The following is a 21,353-nucleotide window of genomic DNA, read 5'->3' as shown; positions in this document are numbered from 1 at the left end:
AGGATGTATCAATTGAGTTGTGGGACAGGAACGGGAAGTTCATGGACTTATGTACTTCCAGTTGCTGACAGGTGTGCCATTAATATTCTGACTTGATACCTGTATGCTCTCAGGGCCCAAAGATTATCTTCATTCTTCATAGGCTGGTATTGCGGATTAACTAAATTTTTCTGGGTTTGATTTTAAGGTGAGTATCCTGAGCTATGAAGGCCTTTGATCATCTTCTTAAATACCTAATAATAAAATAATGAGAACTAAAGGCTCAAAGGGAAGGCAGATTAGAAAGAACAAGACCTTTTGGAGTCTTCAATTCCCTTCCTGTTAAGAGTTCCTTAATAAGGTTTGCTCTTCCTTCCTAACATCAATAAAGGTGGTTTTTCCAGAAAATATGTGAAGAGCTGTAATTAGTGATTTAACTGTTTTCTTTTTGGCTGTGTTTTGATTTATATAATGTATGCTTAATTGAGGAGGGCTTGGAGAGGTAGAAGTGGCCAATATGGAGGCTGCACCTTGCCCTCCAGATCTCTGTCTCCCCTGCAGATCTCTGGAGAGGAGGGGGTGGCAGAGGAGCTGTGTGAGGGAAGGCTGCCCAACAAGCCAGCATTCTTACCACGCACAATTGGAAACAGGAATTCACTTTCGAGAAGAGCCAGCCTTCCTTGTGCAGGACCTGGGAGCACTGCTCCCCTGCCACCTCCTCTTGCTCTCCAGAGATCTGTCAAGGCAGAAGTTGGACTCAGAGGAAGTGGCTTCTTGCAAGCTTTCTTCTCTGCGCTTCCACACACAGCAGCGTTGTCCTCCACCTCCTGCTTTGCTGGGAGGGGACACCGGACAGGGAAACACCAACGATATCTGGGATTGGGAGAAGAATGTCTCTTTTGGAATGCTATGCACACATGCACACACACAACATTCCAAGCTTGGAGACTTTTATCCACATCTGAGCTAGCAAACTGCCAATCACCCCCGGGCTTGGGGAGAAGGCCCTCACCTTCCTCTGTGGATAAAAGTCCCCAAACGTAGAATGCGGTGTGCGCGCACGCATGCGCTTGGGTGCTAGCAGTTTGGGGAGGCGAGGAGTTTGTGGAGCACTGAGTCGTCCCCACACTGAGTTGGCTGGTGCGACTTGTTCCGACCCAGCTGTCTCGAGTCAGCTGTGTCCAGTGAGTGGTGTCGAGCAGGCCACGCCCACCTGCTAGGGAACTGGTGGTACTTGAATATTGCCATATCCTAAAAGTGGTACAATCTCTGAAAAGGTTGAAAAGCCCCGTTTTAGAGCTGCATATCTGGTTCTCCAGCAGCACATTTTTATAGTGACCCAACAGTACCATGATAGGGAAGTTTTTATTCAAAACCTTTTAAATCTGACAGTATGAGCATGGTTATCAAATAATAATAGAGCATTTGTATGGCATTCAAACTCTGCTTTCAACTTACAAGATGGGGAAAAACAGAATCTGCCAACAATACAACTAACCTGCAGAGTGTTAATACAAGAGCGAATGTCGTTGTCAGTCTTCTCACACAATGCTGTGAGTGCCCCAATATCAGCTTTCATGCCCTGTAGGATGGCAATCTGAAAAGCATAAGGATGGGCATTATGCTGCTGCACAGATGGCCCTGCGTACACAAAATGTATTAGCAAAGTTGTTTTATTACAGTAATTAGCATAAGTAATTAGCAAAATCCTGACTATGACTTGGAGCAAAAAACCTTTGTACCAGTATTGTTTTTATCTAGCTTCTGAACATTAAGAGTGACAGATAAGTCAATCTTCTAAGATAGAGAGCCATCAAAGTCCCTTCTGACATCGCAGGCAACAGAAGGATAAAAGGACCTTCCATAGGTCTAAACAAGCACGTAGGAACTGAAAAAAGTTGACTTATGATCATTTTTCACTTACAATTGTTGCAGATCCTCATGGTCATGTGATCAAAATTTGGATACTGGATAACTGGTTCATATTCATTATGGCTACAGCGTCCCAGGGTCATGCGATCACTTTTTGTGACATGACGAAGGTCAGTGAGGAAGCCAAATTCACTAAACAACCATCTTACTAACCTAACATTTAGAATGATTCACTTAACTGTGGCAAGAAAGGTTGTAAAATGGGGCAAAACTCACTTAACAACAGAAATGTTGGGCTCATTTGTGGCCGAGGACTACCTGTACCATCCTTTGATGCTTACTTACACAATATTCTTACTGCAGAGAAAATGATCACAAAAAAGGAAATATAAAATTATGTGGTTGGGTGTGCTTGCCTCATGTAGCCTCTGGACCAGTCTAGATTGCAAAGTTGAAGGAAAATTAAGAATAAAAGCTTGCTGCTTCAGAAGCCGCAAGGCAGGAACATATCTGGAAAATAGAAGAAAAAAATATGCACGAAGATGGAAAGATATGAAAATACTTGTAACAGAGGAATGGCTGGTGACAATAACAGAATTTGACAAATGGCAAATTTGACTTTTAGATTAAGGAAAAGACATTTGTGATTAGAAACACCCTTTTTGCTGAAAATGGAAAAAATGAATTGGTAATTTATAGATTTGATGATTAGAAAGGGTAAAATATGGGAAGAAGAGAATCATGATGTAATGTTAAAGAGGGAGGACAGACGATAAATGTATCTATTGTAAAGAGAATTGAATATTGTATATTCAAATTGGTATAACTGCAGATGTGAGGGTGTTGTACTGGGACCTGGGAGAAATTGATGGGATGATCCAGGGCCAGTTTTCTCTCAGCCCATCCTACCTCAAAGAGATGGGAAAAAAATGTATGCTATTGGGATCCTCCTGAGGATTTTTTTTTTTAATTTATGGTGCCTTTGAGTCCATTCTTGACTCATAGTGACTGCCTGGACTAGTCCGTGCAGGTTTCTTTAGCCCGGTTTTTCAGAAGTGGCTTGTCATTGCCTCCTTCCTAGGGCTGAGAGAAAGCGACTGGCCCAAGGTTCCCTGCTGGCTTTGCACTCCAGGTGGGACTAGAACTCACAATCTCCCAGTTTTGAGTCTGGTGCCTTCACCATAACACCAAACTGGCTCTCTAACCTAGAGGAAAATAGGATACAAATGCTGCAGCAACCATCATCAGCCTCACTTCCTCAGAACCACAATACTGAAGACGTTTCCCCAAGACCAAAGAATCTAATAGGGAATCATGGTGATTGGGCAATAGCAAGATCTCACATAAAAAAGGGAGGAGGGGTTTGAAATAAAATGTTCAGACAACTTTAATAAATGGGAGATTTATCCTATCAAGGTTTATTAGCCTTGAAAGCCTGCCAAGATCTTGATGAAAATCCCACAGTGCTTTGTATCCAGTGTGGGGTGATATGCCTGCTCTCACAGATACTTTTCCCAAACACAGTCTCTTACTGGTCATTGCAAATGCAGATGATTGGACGGAGAAGAAGCTTGCTTCGTCCTCTGCTCTTTGCCCCAATTGGTCGGTCTTCAGATTGTACCATCCCAGCTTTCTGATTGGTTATGCTTAACAGCACATTGATAGATGCCTGAAAAGACAAGAGGGCCAAAATAATTGCAGGGATAATACATGGGGCCAGAAAATTCTGAGAAGGGTCATCTTGAATCAATCTAGTTGAGCACTACATCATTAACCAGTCATATCACAAGCAAGGAAGAAGGTAGACCAAACGTTCCCCAGAGGGTATCCTACACCATTGGACATGGAGACTTTTTCATCTGTCATGACTAGTAGACATAGTTTCTACCCATAGAATCATAGGGTTAAAAGGGACCTTGGCAGTCTTCTAGTCCAATGTCCTGCCCAAGGCAGGAGACTCTACACCATCCCAAACAAATGGTTATCCAGTCCTTTCTTGAAGATCTCCAGTGATGGAGCACCCACAAGGAGGCAATCTTTTCCACAGACCAATTGTTCTCACTGTCAGGAAATTTCTCCTTAGTTCTAGGTGGGATGTCTCTTTAACCTGCTCCCACCCATTACTTCTTGCTCCTCAAATACTGTAAGACAGTTATCATGTCACCCCAAATCCTTCTCTTCAATAGGCTAGAGATATCTAGTTCCCTCAATCATTCATCATATGGTTTAGCCTACAGACTCCTAAACAAATCATCTTTGTTACTCTTCTCTGCAGTCCATCTAGGGGTCTTACCTTTTTTTTTTTTTTTGGCTTGTGGTGAATTGGACAAAATTGTTTAAAATGTTTTTAAACAGACTGCAGAAAACATGCTTCACTGTTGCCTCTGCTGTTCCTTTCACATATCTTAAAATGTTCATTATTCTTTAGGGAAATTTTTTTCATGGTGGACTCAGCATGGGGGGGGGGGAGTTTGTGGAACAATTTAAAATTTCCAAAAGAACAAATGGATTAGCAGAAGGCAAAAAAGCAAAGATTCACAGAAATTGTTAAGATGGAGGAAGCAATTGAGGAGAGCTAGATGTGTTTATCCCTGAGAGGAGAATGTGGAACGACCAATATTATTTCACAGGGCTTCACAGAGAAGGTCAAGCTCTCTCACATCATTAACTGCAGAATACAGAAGAACTGACTGATAAATCAGCCAAGACTCCCTTACCACTGGAGCTCCATCTATCTCATCAATGATCAAGCAGTTCGGCTTCTCATTGGCTCCCAGCACCGATTTCATCTGAGTGGCAGCCTCAATTTGTATTTGGAAGACATCTGGGTTACGGTCGTCACTAAAACAAACATTCTGGGTTAAAGACAGTTAAGGAAGTCACCACAACCTCAGGAAGAAGCCTCGTGCAACTAGCGGTTGCCTCATGAAGGGCCAGGCTGGATGCACCTTGTCAGCAGGAGGAGTAAGAAGACGCTGGAAAGTCAGCTGGGGGCAGCTGAGCACAGGGCGCATGCAGTTCAAGACAGCAAGTGCAGCTGCAGATGGGATGGCTGCAGTTTTGTGCTTAGTCCTGAGCCAGGGCAACCGGGCTTCCACTGCAGTGTTTGGGTGAGGTAGTTGCGACTTCACCAGGGGCCAGCTCAGGTGTGTCTTGTTAACATTGGGAGGAAAAAGACAATGAAGGTCAGTTGGGCTGGCAGAGGTCATCCCTAGCCTAGCTGCACTTGCCCTGGGCTGTAGTAGCCACTTAGCTGTCCAGAGTCACAACTTCCTGCTGGCGTCCCCACTGACTTTGTTTTGGAAAGCTGACAGGAAATTGTGAGAAGGTGCTTGCTTAATAATCTGCGATTTCCACTTAATGACAGTAATCAGACTGCAAAGATTGCTGTTATTAGGCAACATGGTCATATGACATCACACCATATGACCGCATCACATAGTGATGAAAATTCCCTTCCCAATTACTGTTGTTAACTTACAATTAATGTTTGGAATAAATATAGGTAAAACATAAGTCCAAACATCTTTCCTTGTTTCCTTACCGAATATCAACTTTTATGATGAAGAAACCACAGAGAAATTTGGTCATTACAGAGACAATAAATTGTTTAGATTACAAGACTTAGATTATTAACAGGACAAAATTAAGATCTCAGGTCTTTGTTACTTGGTGCTCTTCCATACTCAGCTGGTTCCAATACAGTTAATTGGGATGCAATTGTAAAGTGTGGTGACACATGACTTGCCACTTAGTGACAGCAGTTCTGGCACTTCCAGCTGCTGCTGTTAAGTGAATCATCACAGGTTGTTAAGCGAGGACATCACACGATCACCATTTGTGACCTTCTATCAGCTTCCCCGTTGGCTTTGCATGTAGAAAGCTGGCAGTGAAGGTAGCTAATGGTGACCATGTGACCATGGGACATTGGCATAAATGTGAACAGGTTGTCAGGAGCACAGATGGCGATCATGCAACCATGGGGATGCTGCAAATGAAACAAGTACAAGGATCATAAGGAACACTTGATCAGTGCTTTTTGTAACTTTGAACAATCACTGAATGAGTGGGCCACCTGTACTTCAAATATGTAGCACACAATAAGAAAACTACCAAAAAAAAGGAAAATATTGAGAAATCTGACTGAATATCAAAATCTTATATGGCAAAGCTCAGCAATATTCACCATACTACACATTTCTTAGAATACACTGAACTGGCATTACATTAGGACTGTAGTGGACGATCACTTGACTATGAGCCAGCAGTGTGCAGCAGCAGCCAAAAAAGCTAATACAATCCTGGGTTGTATAAACAGAGGCATAGAATCAAGATCACACAAAGTATTAGTACCGCTTTATAAAACCCTAGTAAGACCACACCTGGAATATTGCAGCGTTTTAGTCACCATATCACAAAAAAGATGATCAAAGGCCTGGAGACTAAAACATACAAAGAACGGCTGCGGAACTTGGGTTTGGCTAGTCTAAAGAAAAGAAGAAATAGGGGAGCCATGATAGCAGTATTCCAGTATCTGAGGGGCTGCCACAAGGCAGAGGGGGTCAGGTTGTTCACCAGAGCACCAGAGGAAGGACAAGAAACAATGGTTGGAAACTGATCAAAGAGAGAAGCAACCTGGAATTAAGGAGAAACTTCCTGACAGTGAGGACAATTAACCAGTGGAACAGCTTGCCACCAGAGATCGTGGGCGCTCCATCACTGGAGATTTTCAAGAAGAGACTAGACATTCACCTGTCTGAGATAGTATAGGTCCTCCTGCTTGAGCAGGGGGCTGGACTAGAAGACCTCTAAGGTCCCTTCCAGCTCTATTCTATTCACTAATAAAAAACAGTAAAAAATTTTTCACTTTCCCCACATCAGACTGATGATGTTACCAAGGAAGGTAATGAATATTTGTAAGGAAAATGCCAAACACCAAGAAAACTAATCCTAGTTCACATGTACAGTATTCTCCATTATGGCACTTCCCTTTCCAACTCTATTATTTTGTATTCCTCTTGCTAAAATCAACAAATCTTCAATGGCCAAAGCTTATGGAGCCATTCTCTCTCCTTCTCCAGCTCAACCCAACAGCACCTTTTCCTTTCCCTTGTGTGAAAATCCTCCTAAGGGAACCAATGCTATGTTCGCTACTCTTGGGGTCTATTGATCAAACTCAGAAGGAGAGAAGAGGTGCTCGCATGGATACAGGGCAGACGGGCAGGAAGGCAATGACTGTACAGTAAAATCAGAGATTAACACATCACAGAAAAGAAACAGAAGCCTGTTTTTGACTTGATCTTAGGGGTTTAGATTCTTTTATCTACTAAGTGTGTTCTAGCACTCACCACTTTGTTGTCCAGCAGTTTTGCCTGACTTTAACATTAAAGCTGAGAAAAGGGAACTACGACTTACCTGGCATTCATTTCCACCACATTATATCCAGCATGCTTTGCAATGACGTGAGCCAGAGTAGTCTTCCCCAAGCCAGGTGGTCCACAAAGGAGAGCAATCTACAGGCAGAATAGAAATGATTTATAGCCATTTTAAAGGCTCTCCAAAACTCATTGCTGATCAGTGTGGTGTAAAAAATAATAGCCAAAAACTAAAAATTAGGGAGGGGAAAGGGATGAATAAATAAGCATTTATAACCTTCGATCCCCAGGAGCGTTATTCACTTAGAGTCAGAAGGTGGGAGACAAAGAAACACACCTGCAATCGGTGTGAATGTTGATACCATGTGCCCTAAACTGTCAACAGTTTTTAGGGGGGGGGAGTTTGTGGAACAATTTAAAATTTCCAAAAGAACAAATGGATTAGCAGAAGGCAAAAAAGGAAAACGTGGTGAGAAGACAATGGAGAAGAATCTTTTATGTCGAGGGAGAAAAAAGAAAGCAGCATTCACCAGTAGTACCCAATTTCACTGGTAGTAGCGTTCACCAGCAGTACCAAATTTCATTGGCACCAAAAATTAAGGGCACTGCAGCCCCTTCTTTTCTAAGCCAGGAAGGGGATGAAGTCATTCCTAAGGGTCTCCTTTGTGAGGAAGAGATTTTCTGCCTGCTTTGAAGGCTGAGACAGATGCAAAATGGAAAGTGGAAGAGCAGTAGTAAAATGTGCCAATGAGATAACACTGGATGTGCAAGCTTCCGTCTGATGCGTATATGAAAAAAACCTACTGGATCTGGAATTCACATCTAACTTTTGCTGTGAGTTCACCACTCCTTGGCAACTTTCAACTTGTAGGACAGGAATTCTTGTCAAGGATGGATTAGCTTAAAATGATCTAACCTGAAGTACAAAGGTTATGCTTTCAACTGAGCCTTTGCCACAGTGACCAGCTTCCCCACCTTGAATTTTGGTCGATTGTGCTGGTCCAGTTCAGCCTCCAACACCTCCTCTGTCATCTCTGCTTTGGTCTTCCACCTGGTTCCCTGGTCTCTGGAAGGCTTGAAAGGAGGGTGGATCCCGGAGGGCAGTGGCACCTTCCGGTAGGGTTTCTCCTTCCCAAACACCAGCACATCCCACAGCTTTAGCCACTTCAGGAGGCACCGATTTGTGTACTGAAGTAAAAAATGATGATGAAGTGGATGAAACTCCAGGATACACAAATCACATCGCAAACCGGACCAAACGATTAAAACAGGCAAATGTGACAGACCTTGTTTTGGTCTTGTGCTTTGCTACTTTGTGCCCAGGGGCAGGGGGATTCAGTTTTTGGCTTTAACTATGTAGTGCCAATACTTTGTTTAATAATAATAATAATAAAGTTGGAAGGGACCTCGGAGGTCATCTAGTCCAACCTCCTGCTCAGGCAGGAAACCCTATACCATTTCGGACAAATGGCTGTCTGTCCAGTTTCTTCTTAAAAACTTCCAGTGTTGGTGCATTCACCACTTCTGGAGGCAGGTTGTTCCAATGGTTAATTCTTCTCACTGTCAGGAAGTTTCTCCTTAGTTCTAGGTTGCTTCTCTCCTTGATTAGTTTCCACCCGTTGCTTCTTGTCCTGCCTTCAGGCGCTTTGGAGAATAGCTTGACTCCCTCTTCTTTGTGGCAGCCCCTGAGATATTGGAACACTGCTATCATGTCCCCCTCGTCCTTCTCTTCGTTAAACTAGACATACCCAATTCCAACAACCGTTCCTTATATGTTTTAGCCTCCAGTCCCCTAATCATCTTTGTTGCTCTTCTCTGTACTCTTTCTAGAGTCTCAGCATCTTTTTTACATCGTGGTGACCAAAACTGGATGCAGTATTCCAAGTGTGGCCTTACCAAGGCATTGTAAAGTGGTATTAATACTTCACGTGAACTTGATTCTATCCCTCTGTTAATGCAGCCTAGCACTGTGTTGGCTTTTTTGACAGCTGCAGCACACTGCTGGCTCATATTTAAATGATTGTCCACTAGGACTCCGAGTTTCTCGAATAAAAGATTCTTTAAGGTAAACAATGCCTTGTAGTTCTTTTGAAGAGTTTCATCTGTCAGAGCCATGACAGTTATATTCTGTTTGACTGCCAACTATATGCTTCAGCTAGAGCATAGAGTTTGGACTCACTAATTAATAGGATAGCCTATTGGGACGTCCTCAATTAGTTTTTTAACCTCTTCCAAGGTACAGACCCGTGGACAGTAAGAAAGATGGCACAGTTTAGAACTAAAATTGAATTTAGAGCTAAATTCAACTGAGAGCTTCCCAGCTAGATCAAATTGGGATCAGCTGCTGAGATCATCTTACTTTATTACTTCATTATTAGTTATATCCCAATACACTATTACTTCATTTGACATGGCCATTAGACTAATCAATAAACTAAATTAAAAACATGAAACCTAAGGGAAATATGCAATTCAGCAAGAATGCTGGGCTTCTCTTGGGGAACAGTATATCCAACTAGCCTTGTAGACATCTATCCGTCCACACCTATCAGTCTGGCCAGCATAGCCAATGGTCAGCAGTACAGAACTGTAGTCCCAAAAGATATGCGGAGCACCCAGCCACCTACCTTCTCCTGACCTCTAGGATGCCCAGAAGGAAACACTTACATCATCACTGAGCAACTCCATGTAGCGTCTGGGAGTGAACTGGTCAACCCAGAGAGAGTGCTGGGCAGATGCTTCTGCTTCCGATCTGTCACTGCTCTCTTCTTCCCCATTAGGCCCAGGGGCTTTATCTTGAGCTTCCTCAGCCCCCAGTCTGCAAGAAGGAGAATCTGGCTGAAAACATGTCTGGGAAAAGCTCAAACTTGAACCGAGGGAATTCTGCTCCAACCTGGCTATTAGAAGGGCTTTAAACCCATTTTTTCTGTAAGGCTTAATCTAGTCAGCTAATTTTTGTTTTATCGAAAACAACTTTGAGATTCTGGAATTTGGTGGCACACAATGCAGTAATTAACAAATATAAGAGCTGAACAAAAAGAAAAAGAAAAAACACTATCTTCAATCTGTATGACCTTCTCAAATTAAGGTATTTCGTTTTGCATAATGGATCCATATCTTGCTAATCAAGGCAAAGAACACAGCAGCTGATTGGAGAGATTTACGGACTCTTTGATTTTAGAGATTTTAACCCAAAAGTGTTCAAGCAGTTTCCAAGCCAAGGAAATCCTGTGAATCTCTGCTTGTGAAAATAAGGAAGAGGTATTAAGGAGTTTTCTGATGTATGCACAGATGTATGTGGTTAAAGCAAGAAGCATGCCTTTGAATGTTCCAGCACTGTTCAAGAAAACTCCCATATAGCCAATAAAAAGACAATCTGAGAAACTTTCATCTAGAGGTAAATTTCAGCATAATCTTATAGGGCTGAATTTCTTTCAAAGGGGGAAACACATGTATGATGGAATTACCTTAAACCAAATACATGCTTTTCTGGGATCACATAGGAGCTGTAAAAGACAAAGTTTGTTTAAGAAACTGCTGCTAGGTGAGTGCCAACTCTGCGTGGCAAATCACCGTTTCCCTTTGAATTTGTTTTTCTCATAGGACTTTCTGTGAAGATGGCCGACTGACTAGAAACCCAGGGAGGCTTGTCTCTCTGGATTGTGCTTTTTCAACCTACTAACAGAAGTAACAAGTATTCACTTAGTTTATATGTGATTCCTGGATTATGGAAGAGTCCCAGAATCACCCCACAATATCCTCTGCAGAAGCCCCGGGAGCTGTGCTTTGGAACGGCCAGTGAGCCGTTCAACTGGGGGGTGGGGCTACAATCATTTTGTTGTTGAAAAAGCAGCCCTTTGGGAATTTATTTTTCAAACCGACAATAAAATTCTACCTTTTATTTCTTAATCATTTTATGGGATTATCCTTATTAGCTAAAAGAGGCTCTTTTCAGGTAGAGCCTCTTACTCCTTTTTGAACATCTGTCCCATTTTTGAGACTTACATTTTTAAAGGACAAGGAAGACGGTTCCTGGAGGTAAGCTCAAATAAGGAAGTGGAGTATCTTTTTTCAACTTTGATGGAGAAAGGTGGTTTTATTTTACTGTCTTAAAGTAATTTGTAGTTCTGGATTGCTTTGTTATAGGTGGCTGAAATGTTCAGATTTTTATGAACTCTGATTGGCCAGGAACTATTAATTGATTTATAAAATATTTATTTCTTGATCACAAGGAGCTAAGAAAATGGCAAAACATGAATTTGAGCATATTTTTAGAGAGCTATTTGAAAAACACTTTCAGAAAACTATTCCCTTTATAGATCCATTATGTTCCAAAGATGGAAAGATCAGTAATTCAGAGTTGCAATCATGCATTGAAAGTTACCAAACCACTGAGGCAATTTCAGAAATATCTGACAGTGCAAGGACTTAACTGCAACTTTGGAATACAAATCTGACACCAATCTTTATTACGATGATGGTTTAAACACAACCCTCCCAGCGCAGCTGAAAGAAGAATAAGTTAAAGAAATCACTAGTCTACAAAGAGAGATTATTTATCTAGGGTCTATAATTTGTGCTCTTCAGGCAGAAATTAGGTGTCCAGTTCAGCCCTTCTAGTCTTTCGAGCCTCCGCGTTATCAGCCCCCTCTACCACAAAGATCCTGCAGGAGAAGGGCAATATGGACAATCGTGGGATCTGGCAGGGTGAGAGGTGTGAACCATAAACACAAAGCTTTCGCCGTGTCCCTGCACAACAGATACAGTGCCCTTGCTGACTTAATAGGGACATTAAGGAGACAGATAAAGGTATTTGTGATGATAACTCAAATGAGCAGGGGATCGTGGTCCGAGATGAAGAACTTGTTTTCGACAGGGAGAAGTGCAAATCAGGTATTACACATCAGTCATGCAAGAACAGAAAGACATCCAAAAAGAGAAACCACCTTCTGGTTGGTGATTCAATTATAAGGGATGTAAATTTAGGAAAGGACACAGAGGTTTCAAAAGAGGTCAGATGTCTCCCAGGTGCTACTGCCAGTAGGGACAAGAAGCGTATTTCTAAAATAATGAAGAATGCCAGCAAGGACTGTGATGTGGAGGCTATTGTACATCTTGGCACTAACGATCTGTCCCAAAAAGATGTACTCTCTGTGCAGAATGATTTCCAGAGCTTGGGGCAGGAACTTAGCAGAATAGGCTGTAGGCTTATTTTTTCAGAGGTTTTACCAGTGTATAAGGAGCAAAATGGAAAAGGCCAGCGTATAGCAAATTGGTGGTGTAAAGGGGAAAGCTTTGGTTATATTAGTCACGATGTCTGTAGCTGGTCCAATGAAAAAATGTACAAAAGAGATGGTTTGCATCCATCAAAGAAAGGGACTGAGTTACTCGGCAATAAATTCACAGATTTTCTGGAGCAATATTTAAACTAAAGTGTGGGGACATGAGTTAATTGATACAGAACATCCCTGTCCCTGGCAATCTAAAAATTATAGGGCTATCAGTGCATGTAACATAGATGTGTGTGTGGACAAGAATATCAACCTTGCTGTCAAGCAAAATCAAGCTTTTAATAGCATGTGCCACACAAAGTGCACTAACCTAATAGGTGGTAAGAAAATAGGGGAACTCAGGCACAACACAGGTTATGTAGAAAGTAAACACAGGGTCAGTCATCAAGGACTCAAATGTCTATATAGCAATGCACAGAATATGAACAGGAAACAGGGTGAACTAGAAATTCAGGTTAATGAGGTCAGATATATTATTGCCATTACGGAAACATGGTGGGATGAAACCCACAAATGGAACACACAGCTAGAGGGATTTAAATTATTTAAAAGAAACAGACCAAATAAAAGAGGAGGAGTTGCTTTCTATATAAGAAATAACTACATCTCTACAGAATTAGAGCACAACAATGATGAAAACTCCTGAATGCATTTGGGTCAATATAAAAGGGGGGGGAAATGACATTGCCATAGGTGTATACTGTAGGCCACCCAACCAGAGGAAATAGACGAACTTTTTGCTAGTCAGCTAACTAAGGTATGTAGGAAGCACATCACAATAGTAATGGGGGACTTTAACTACCCTGATATCAACTGGGAGACAAACTCTGCACCAAGTGGAAGATCAAACAGATTCCTGACAAACCTAGCAGACAACTTTGTCTTCCAAAAAGTAGAGAAGGGAACTAGGGGATTATCCATTTTGGATTAATTCTCACTAACAGAGACGAAATGAAGGTGTTGAAGCCACAGGAATCTTGGGAGGAAGTGATCATGCAATATTGGAATTCAACATTATGGAAGCACAAGCAATAGAACACAGTCAAACTAGAGTCTTGGAATTCAAGAGAGCTAATTTCAATAAACGTAGAGAGGGCTTGGAACGGATTCCATGGATGAGAATCCTCAAGGAGAAAACAACTCAAGAAGCTTGGGAAATTTTGAAAAGTGAGATAATAAAAGCCCAGTCTAGCACAATACCAACAAAGAAGAAAAATAACAGCTCTCAAAAGAAACCAGCATGGCTGCATAAAGAACTCTCTGATAAATTGAAAGATAAAAAGGACAAGTATAGAAAGTGGAAAGAGGGACACATAACTAAGGCAGAATATCAGCAAATAGCCCGAGCCTGCAAAGATGAAGTGAGGAAAGCTAAGGCTCAAAATGAACTAAGGCTTGCGACCAAAGTCAAAAATAACAAAAAAAGCTTTTTTCAACATGTAAAAAACAAGAAAAAACTGATGGAAATGATTGGTCCATTAGTGGGTGAAAGTGGCAAGAAGGTGACAAGCAACAGGGGGAAAGCAGAACTATTTAATTCGTTTTTTGCATCTGTCTTTACACAAAGGGAAAAAACAGACCAACCTATCAAAAATAGTGCCATAAAAAACAGAACAGAAACACAAGTTAAGATAGGCAAGAAAATGGTAAGTGAGCACCTGTCCAGCCTAGACGAGTTCAAATCACCAGGACCAGATGGATTACACCCCAAGGTTCTCAAGGAACTGGCAGGTGTGATCTCAGAACCACTGAATTATATTTTTCAAAGATCATGGAGCACTGGGGAACTACCGGAGGACTGGAAAACAGCTGATGTAGTTCCCATCTTCAAAAAAGGAAAAAAAATGGATCCAGGAAACTACAGACCTATCGGCCTGACCTCAATATCTGGGAAGATTCTGGAAAAGATAATCAAACAACGAATCAGCGAACACCTAGAGGCAAACAAAGTCATTACTAAAAGCCAACATGGGTTTGTCAAAAACAGATCATGCCAGACAAATCTTATTGCATTTTTTGACCAAGTGACAAAATTAGTGGATCAGAGGAATGCTGTGGATATAATTTACTTGGACTTCAGTAAGACATTTGATAAAGTAGATCACAACCTACTACTTGACAAGATAGAAAAATGTGGGTTAGACAGCATCACCACCAGATGGATTTGTAGCTGGCTGACCGGCCATACTCAGCATGTGGTCCTCAATGGAACCGCATCTATATGGAGGGAAGTGTGTAGTGGGGTGCCCCAGGGCTCTGTTCTGGGCCCAGTGCTCTTCAACATCTTCATCAACGATTTGGATGAGGGGATAGATGGGGAACTCATCAAATTTGCAGACGACACCAAGCTGGCAGGAATAGCCAACACTCTAGAAGACAGGCTTAGGATACAGGAGGATCTGGACAGATTTGAACACTGGGTGCTATCTAACAAAATGAAATTCAATGGTGAAAAAAGTAAGGTTCTACATTTAGGCAAGAAAAAACAAATGTACAGGTATAGTATAGGGGGTACCTTGCTCAACAGTAGTAACTGTGAGAGGGATCTTGGAGTCCTAGTGGACAATCACTTAAATATGAGCCAGCAGTGTGCTGCAGCTGCCAAAAAAGCCAACTCAGTGCTAGGCTGCATTAACAGAGGGATAGAATCAAGATCACACGAAGTACTAATACCATTTTACAATGCCTTGGTAAGGCTACACTTGGAATACTGCAACCAGTTTTGGTCACCACGATGTAAAAAAGATGTTGAGACTCTAGAAAGAGTACAGAGAAGAGCAACAAAGGGGACTGGAGGCTAAAACATATAAGGAACAGTTGCTGGAATTGGGTAGTTTAATGAAGAGAAGGACGAGGGGGGACATGATAGCAGTATTCCAATATCTCAGGGGCTGCCACAAAGAAGAATTGGGGGTCAAGCTATTCTCCAAAGCGCCTGAAGGCAGGACAAGAAGCAATGGATGGAAACTAATCAAGGAGAAAAGCAACCTAGAACTGAGGAGAAACTTCCTGACAATGAGAACAATTAACCAGTGAAACAACCTGCCTCCAGAAGCGGTGAATGCTCCAACATGGAAGTTTTTAAGAAGAGACTGGACAGCCATTTGTCCGAAATGGTATAGGGTTTCCTGCCTGAGCAGGGGGTTGGACTAGATGACCTCCAAGGTTCCTTCCAACTTTATTATTATTATTATTATTATTATTATTATTATTATTATTATGGATCATCGCACAGTCAGCCAGATGTTCAGACTGGATTTGGCATTCTGTCTACCTATCGAGTGCTTACCAAGGACCTGGGATTGGCAGATATGGATGTTTGATGTTATTACAGATATCATCGCAGGATGGAAGTTATTATTATTATTACTATTACTATTATTATTATTATAGCTCCAAGCAAATCTAAAATTCTCAAGAAGATAACTTTGGGATTTTTTCTTCATGGATATTAACAAAGTTGAGAATTTACTGAGAAAAAGAGACTTAATAGACATTCAAGAAAAGAAAAATATTTTATTCTGTGAGGATAAGCTGGAAGGAGTGACTTAAATTTAATAATTGAACTCAGGATGGATTTTTATAAGTTTTGAAATAAAAATGTAATGTAGCTTTGTGTTTGAAGTCTGAAGTGGGTTTGAGTTTTTTTTCATATATGCTTGATTAATTCCTAAAGTTTGTAAAATATTATTAAAGGTGAATTTGAAAGTATTAATGTTAAAGGAAAGTAAAAAAGATGTATTAGAATTTATTGATTTTAGAAATATTTTTAAAGAAAAGTTTAGAGTTTTAAAATGGATGTAAAAATGTTTTTCACCCTTTAAGGTTAAACAATCTGAGAGTATAGTAAATTATGTTAATATAAATGTCTATAAAGGTTAATAAGCATAAATAGAAATAAATATTTCCCACAGCAAGGAAAAAAAGTAGAGATGATTAAATTGATTGTGTTATTCAAAGAAAAGAACATATCTATTTTTGTTTCCATTTGGAAACAACTTCTGGATATATATATTTTTTAAGAGTAGAATATTCTTTATTGGCCAAGTGAGATTGAACACACAAGAAATTTGTCTCCAGTGCAGAAGCTCTCAGTATACATGCAAGCAACAAAATGATAAAATCATAAATCATAAGATACAACCAACTAGTGATAGTCATAAGATACCAACAGGAGTAGGTAATAGGAAAGGTGAGAAGGATGATAGTAATACAGTCCTACTACAGATTAGGTCTCCTTAGGCCCAAGACAGCACGGAGAGACTTAAGTGTTCAGCAGAGTGATGGTATGGGGGGAAAACTGAGTCTTGTTTTTTTGGCATGCAATGCCCTATAGCGGCGTCCGGAGGGGAGGAGTTGAAACAGTTTATTTCCAGGATGTGAGAAGTCTGTAGATACTTCCACAGCCCTCTTTCTGGCTTGTACACTGGCAGGCTGGCTGTGATTGTTTTTTCTGCAGTCGTAACTATCCATTGAAATCTATACCTGTCCTGTTTGGTTGCTGTATCAAACCAGACAGTTATAGAGGTACAAATGGCAGACCCGATGTCATTTGTACTTCTAACTGTTTGGTTTGACACAGCAACCAAATAGGACAGGTATTTGTGATGGAAAAAATGAAACTTTGATTTTGGTTTTGCTGACTAGATAGATTTGTTGTTATAGAAGTGGCTAGTATACATTATTGTGTAAAAGCAAAAAGCTGAAGCTGTAATATTATCTTCTACTGTGCTAAAAAGAGTCAGAATCAATGCCTTTTTTCCTTTTCCCCTTCTATCCTACATTTTCTCCTTTACGCCCTTTCCTCCCCTAGTTTCCCATTATTTTCATTCTCTTTGTATTTTATATTTTGATAAACTAATAAAAAATTTAAAGCAGAATTTCTTTATCCCATAGACTGCCTGGTGAAAGAGCCAATAAGCAGCAGCTGGAAAAGGGAAGCTGGAAATTCCACAAGGCTGGAAGTACAAAATTAAAGAACCTCTTGACTCAAGCTCGACTCCTGGAAGCTACATATACACACTTTCACAGCATTATGAAAGTGATTTGCTACTGACGTCTTCCTGGAATGCTTTTCATCCTTCCGGTCTAGACACAGCTCTGGGATTTCCTCTGGAATCTCTTATCCAAGTACTAACCATCCAACCTCCCTTTTTCTTGAGATCAAATTTTAATATTCATTGGGTGGTCCTCAACCACAGATGAGCTCACTTCATTGAAGCCTCATGGAACATACTGTATGAACCCGAAAATCAAGTTAGTTATCCATAGGGGCTTACAGCCTGAAAACCCAGGCATGAGTTTGGCAGTTCAGCAAAAGGGTCTGGATTTCACCTTGGAAAATGTAACTTTCCTTCTCAAGCTTAGAATTCATTGCCATTTTTTAAAAAGTAAAAAATGGGGAAAGCTATTATCAAAGACAATAACCTGTGAAATTAAGAGCACAACTTATATACTCAAATAAGAACTTTGACTATCTTGTGGTGTTGTTCTTTAGAAGTGACAGGAGTTGAAAGCCCAGAATAGCTGGAAGGCATCAGGTCATGAAAGCGGAGTGTCTGCGATAGACCATGGATCTCACTTGGCAAAGGGATTCCTTGGGCCACCTGAAGAGGAGCTATGATGCTTACCTGCTCAAAACTTCCATCAACTGCTCTGAAGACTCAAGGATCTGCTTCCGGCGCTGAAATACAGAGGATAAAGTCAGGAATGCTAGATTTACATGTAAATGAGCTACTAGATATAAGCTGAGAGGAATCCAAACTAGAAAGTAGCAATTTTCTGACTATTAATTAGTTGCCATCTGGATTTGTGCACCCCAAATGTCATAGCTCTCCATATAAAATTTTGCTAAATTATGGCTATTAATCATGGTTTGTTCAGCTATATTACCCTAGTTCATACAATTTGCTAAGTCATGGTTTACTTGCTTATGCTTGCGTTGACATGTTGGACTAAGCTGAAAAAAACTACATGCTGGCTTTGTGCAAAGTGAAAATTCAATCACAAAATAAGAAATTGAGATATTTATCCTCTATGATCCAAATGCCACATCTTCATTATCTAAGCAGGGATCTTATCTGGATAATATAGGAATAACAGTTTTCAAGTATCCTATTGGTTCTACATTTAGGCAAGAAAAACCAAATATATAGGTATAGTATAGGGGGTACCTTGCTCAATAGTAGTAACTGTGAGAGGGATCTTGGAGTCCTAGTGGACAATCACTTAAATATGAGCCAGCAGTGTGCTACAGCAGTGTGCTACAGCTGCCAAAAAAGCCAACTCAGTGCTAGGCTGCATTAACAGAGGGATAGAATCAAGATCACGGTGCCAATGAATCTCCAAAATAATTGGGAAATACAAGTTTCAATTTTTGTACATTTGAAATATTCATTTTGCAAATACAACAGTTTTATTTTATACTTATACTGGAGAAATTTTCTGGGATAGTAACTGGGGAATCCATTTTATAAAATTCAAATAACTTTTTGCATATAAATTTGCATAAACAGATTGTGACTATCACATTTATTGTCAATAAGTGAATTCTGCAGATTGATCATCTGATACAATTTTCAGATACATGTAATTTTGGGTAAGCGACGTGGCTAAATGAAAGCCAATTAAATTACATTTTTTATCCTTAGCAAGTCTTGCTAAAAAAGAGAATTTTTTATCATCCTTGGGTGGATAGCCATGAAAATTAACATACCAAGTAGAATCCTCAGGACCCGCCTTCACTTCGAAGTCTCTCCAATCAGAAGAGAAGCGAGAGGGTTGGATGCGCTATGTTCTCCAATGAAATGAATTATCTATCCCACTGACTGCCTGTCTGCATCAGGTATAAATGGGAACTACATAGATATTAATTAACAGAATCCATAACACTCATGTTGCAGTAATGCTGCTGTTGACATGTGGGATTAACTGCTATGGAATTAATAGTCACCTGACAGGGAACATTTTACTGCCAGTTTTTTAACACTAGACTGTGTCTCATGGTTAGAGGATTTTTTGCTTGAAAGAAGCAAGTTCCACAATCTGAAAAAGCTTGGGAAAAAACTCTACTGCAGTGTTTTTTAACTTCAGCGAAGTAGAAATGGAGGCAACACAAATTTCCCTGGGGCTGTATATTGATATTAAAAAACACTTTCTTCTTTTTATTGATAGGAATAATAACTGATATACAAAAAAAACTTTAAAATGATGTTTTGTATATTTGTTAAATTTATTTGCCACCTATCTTCCCCTGGGGCCATTCTACCCAGTTATAACCAGAATTGATATTGGCTGACAATTATGGTAGCTAAATGGGGATGCAAGTTAATTTAAATGGGAGTTAAGACATATTTATGCACCAACTGCGAGAGGGATCTTGGAGTCCTAGTGGACAATCACTTAAATAGGAGCCAGCCGTGTGCTGCAGCTGTCAAAAAAGCCAACACAGTGCTGGGCTGCATTAACAGAGGGATAGAATCAAGATCACGTGAAGTATTAATACCACTTTACAATGCCTTGGTAAGGCCACACTTGGAATACTGCATCCAGTTTTGGTCACCACGATGTAAAAAAGATGTTGAGACTCTAGAAAGAGTACAGAGAAGAGCAACAAAGATGATTAGGGGACTGGAGGCTAAAGCATATAAGGAACGGCTGCTGGAATTGGGTATGTCTAGTTTAATGAAGAGAAGGACGAGGGAGGACATGATAGCAGTCTTCCAATATCTCGGGGCAGCCACAAAGAAGAGGGAGTCAAGCTATTCTCCAAAGCCCCTGAAGGCAGGACAAGAAGCAACGGGTGGAAACTAACCAAAGAGAGAAGCAACCTAGAACTAAGGAGAAACTTCCTGACAGTGAGAAGAATTAACCATTGGAACAACCTGCCTCCAGAAGTGGTGAATGCTCCAACACTGGAAGTTTTTAAGAAGAGACTGGACAGACAGCCATTTGTCCGAAATGGTATAGGGTTTCCTGCCTGAGCAGGAGGTTGGACTAGATGACCTCCGAGGTCCCTTCCAACTTTATTATTATTATTATTATTATTATTATTATTATTATTATTATTATTATTATTATTATTATTATAAAAAAGTAACATTTTTAATGGATTTAAGGACAAATTACTGGACCTAATATGAAAATTGGTGTCTGAGGGGAGACTGGAACAGAGCGGTCTGTCCACAAAATGAAAAGAACCTCTGCAAAAGACATTGAGACCACAAGGCAAACTACTGAAAATATTTTTTGGTATCATGGGCAGTCTAGAACCTATGGCTACTGGGAGACATAAAAATGGAAATAAAAAAGAATACCGTATATACTCGAGTATAAGCCGAGTTTTTCAGCCCATTTTTTGAGCTGAAAAATGCCCCCCTCGGCTTATACTCGAGCCACCATTTTTTCCCAGTTCTTTGTGGACTTACAATATCTGAGCACCGTTTAAAGAGACGCCGAAGGAAGACGGTGCCCAACTGCCCGCCTTTCCCCCTTGGCGGGGTGGTCTTTTGCAAAGTCTTTTGCTCGGATATTGTAAGTCCACAGCAGCGCGGGCAGCAGCAGCAGCGGCGGCGTCTCCCGCTCCGAATCCCAGGCTGGAGTCAAGCCCTTTTCAAAAGCGCCGGCTCGGGAGCGAAAGCAAAAGGGGCGGGGGAGTGGGGCTTCGTTCACGCGCGGATCCCCTACGCTCGTATTTATTTACCGTATTATGCCCCGGCTGGCGGCGGCAATGAGCTGGGCGGCTGCGGCGGCAGGAACACGCTGGGCGGCGGCGGCAATGAGCTGGGCGGCTGGGACCGGCAGCCGAACGCCGCCGCCGCCCAGCTCATTGCCGCCA

At 41.0% G+C, this 21,353-nt stretch overlaps 1 protein-coding gene across 1 annotated transcript in view; it reads right to left on the bottom strand.

Annotated features, from left to right (window-relative positions):
• CHTF18 (chromosome transmission fidelity factor 18) overlaps positions 1-21,353 on the bottom strand; it is a 54,912-nt gene that overhangs the window by 27,859 nt on the left and 5,700 nt on the right. The window contains exons 6-13 of the mRNA XM_015818254.1: positions 18,148-18,200; positions 9,894-10,044; positions 8,202-8,414; positions 7,267-7,364; positions 4,569-4,692; positions 3,384-3,520; positions 2,268-2,361; positions 1,478-1,576 (exon numbers count right to left, since the gene is read on the bottom strand). Coding sequence (XP_015673740.1) covers positions 1,478-1,576; positions 2,268-2,361; positions 3,384-3,520; positions 4,569-4,692; positions 7,267-7,364; positions 8,202-8,414; positions 9,894-10,044; positions 18,148-18,200 — 969 coding nt within the window. The remainder of the gene's footprint in view (positions 1-1,477; positions 1,577-2,267; positions 2,362-3,383; positions 3,521-4,568; positions 4,693-7,266; positions 7,365-8,201; positions 8,415-9,893; positions 10,045-18,147; positions 18,201-21,353) is intronic.

The sequence above is a fragment of the Protobothrops mucrosquamatus genome, unplaced genomic scaffold (genome assembly GCF_001527695.2).
Source record: "Protobothrops mucrosquamatus isolate PMUCROS unplaced genomic scaffold, P.Mucros_1.0 scaffold708, whole genome shotgun sequence".
Lineage (NCBI taxonomy): Eukaryota > Metazoa > Chordata > Lepidosauria > Squamata > Viperidae > Protobothrops > Protobothrops mucrosquamatus.
This window is presented reverse-complemented; position numbering and strand designations above follow the sequence as displayed.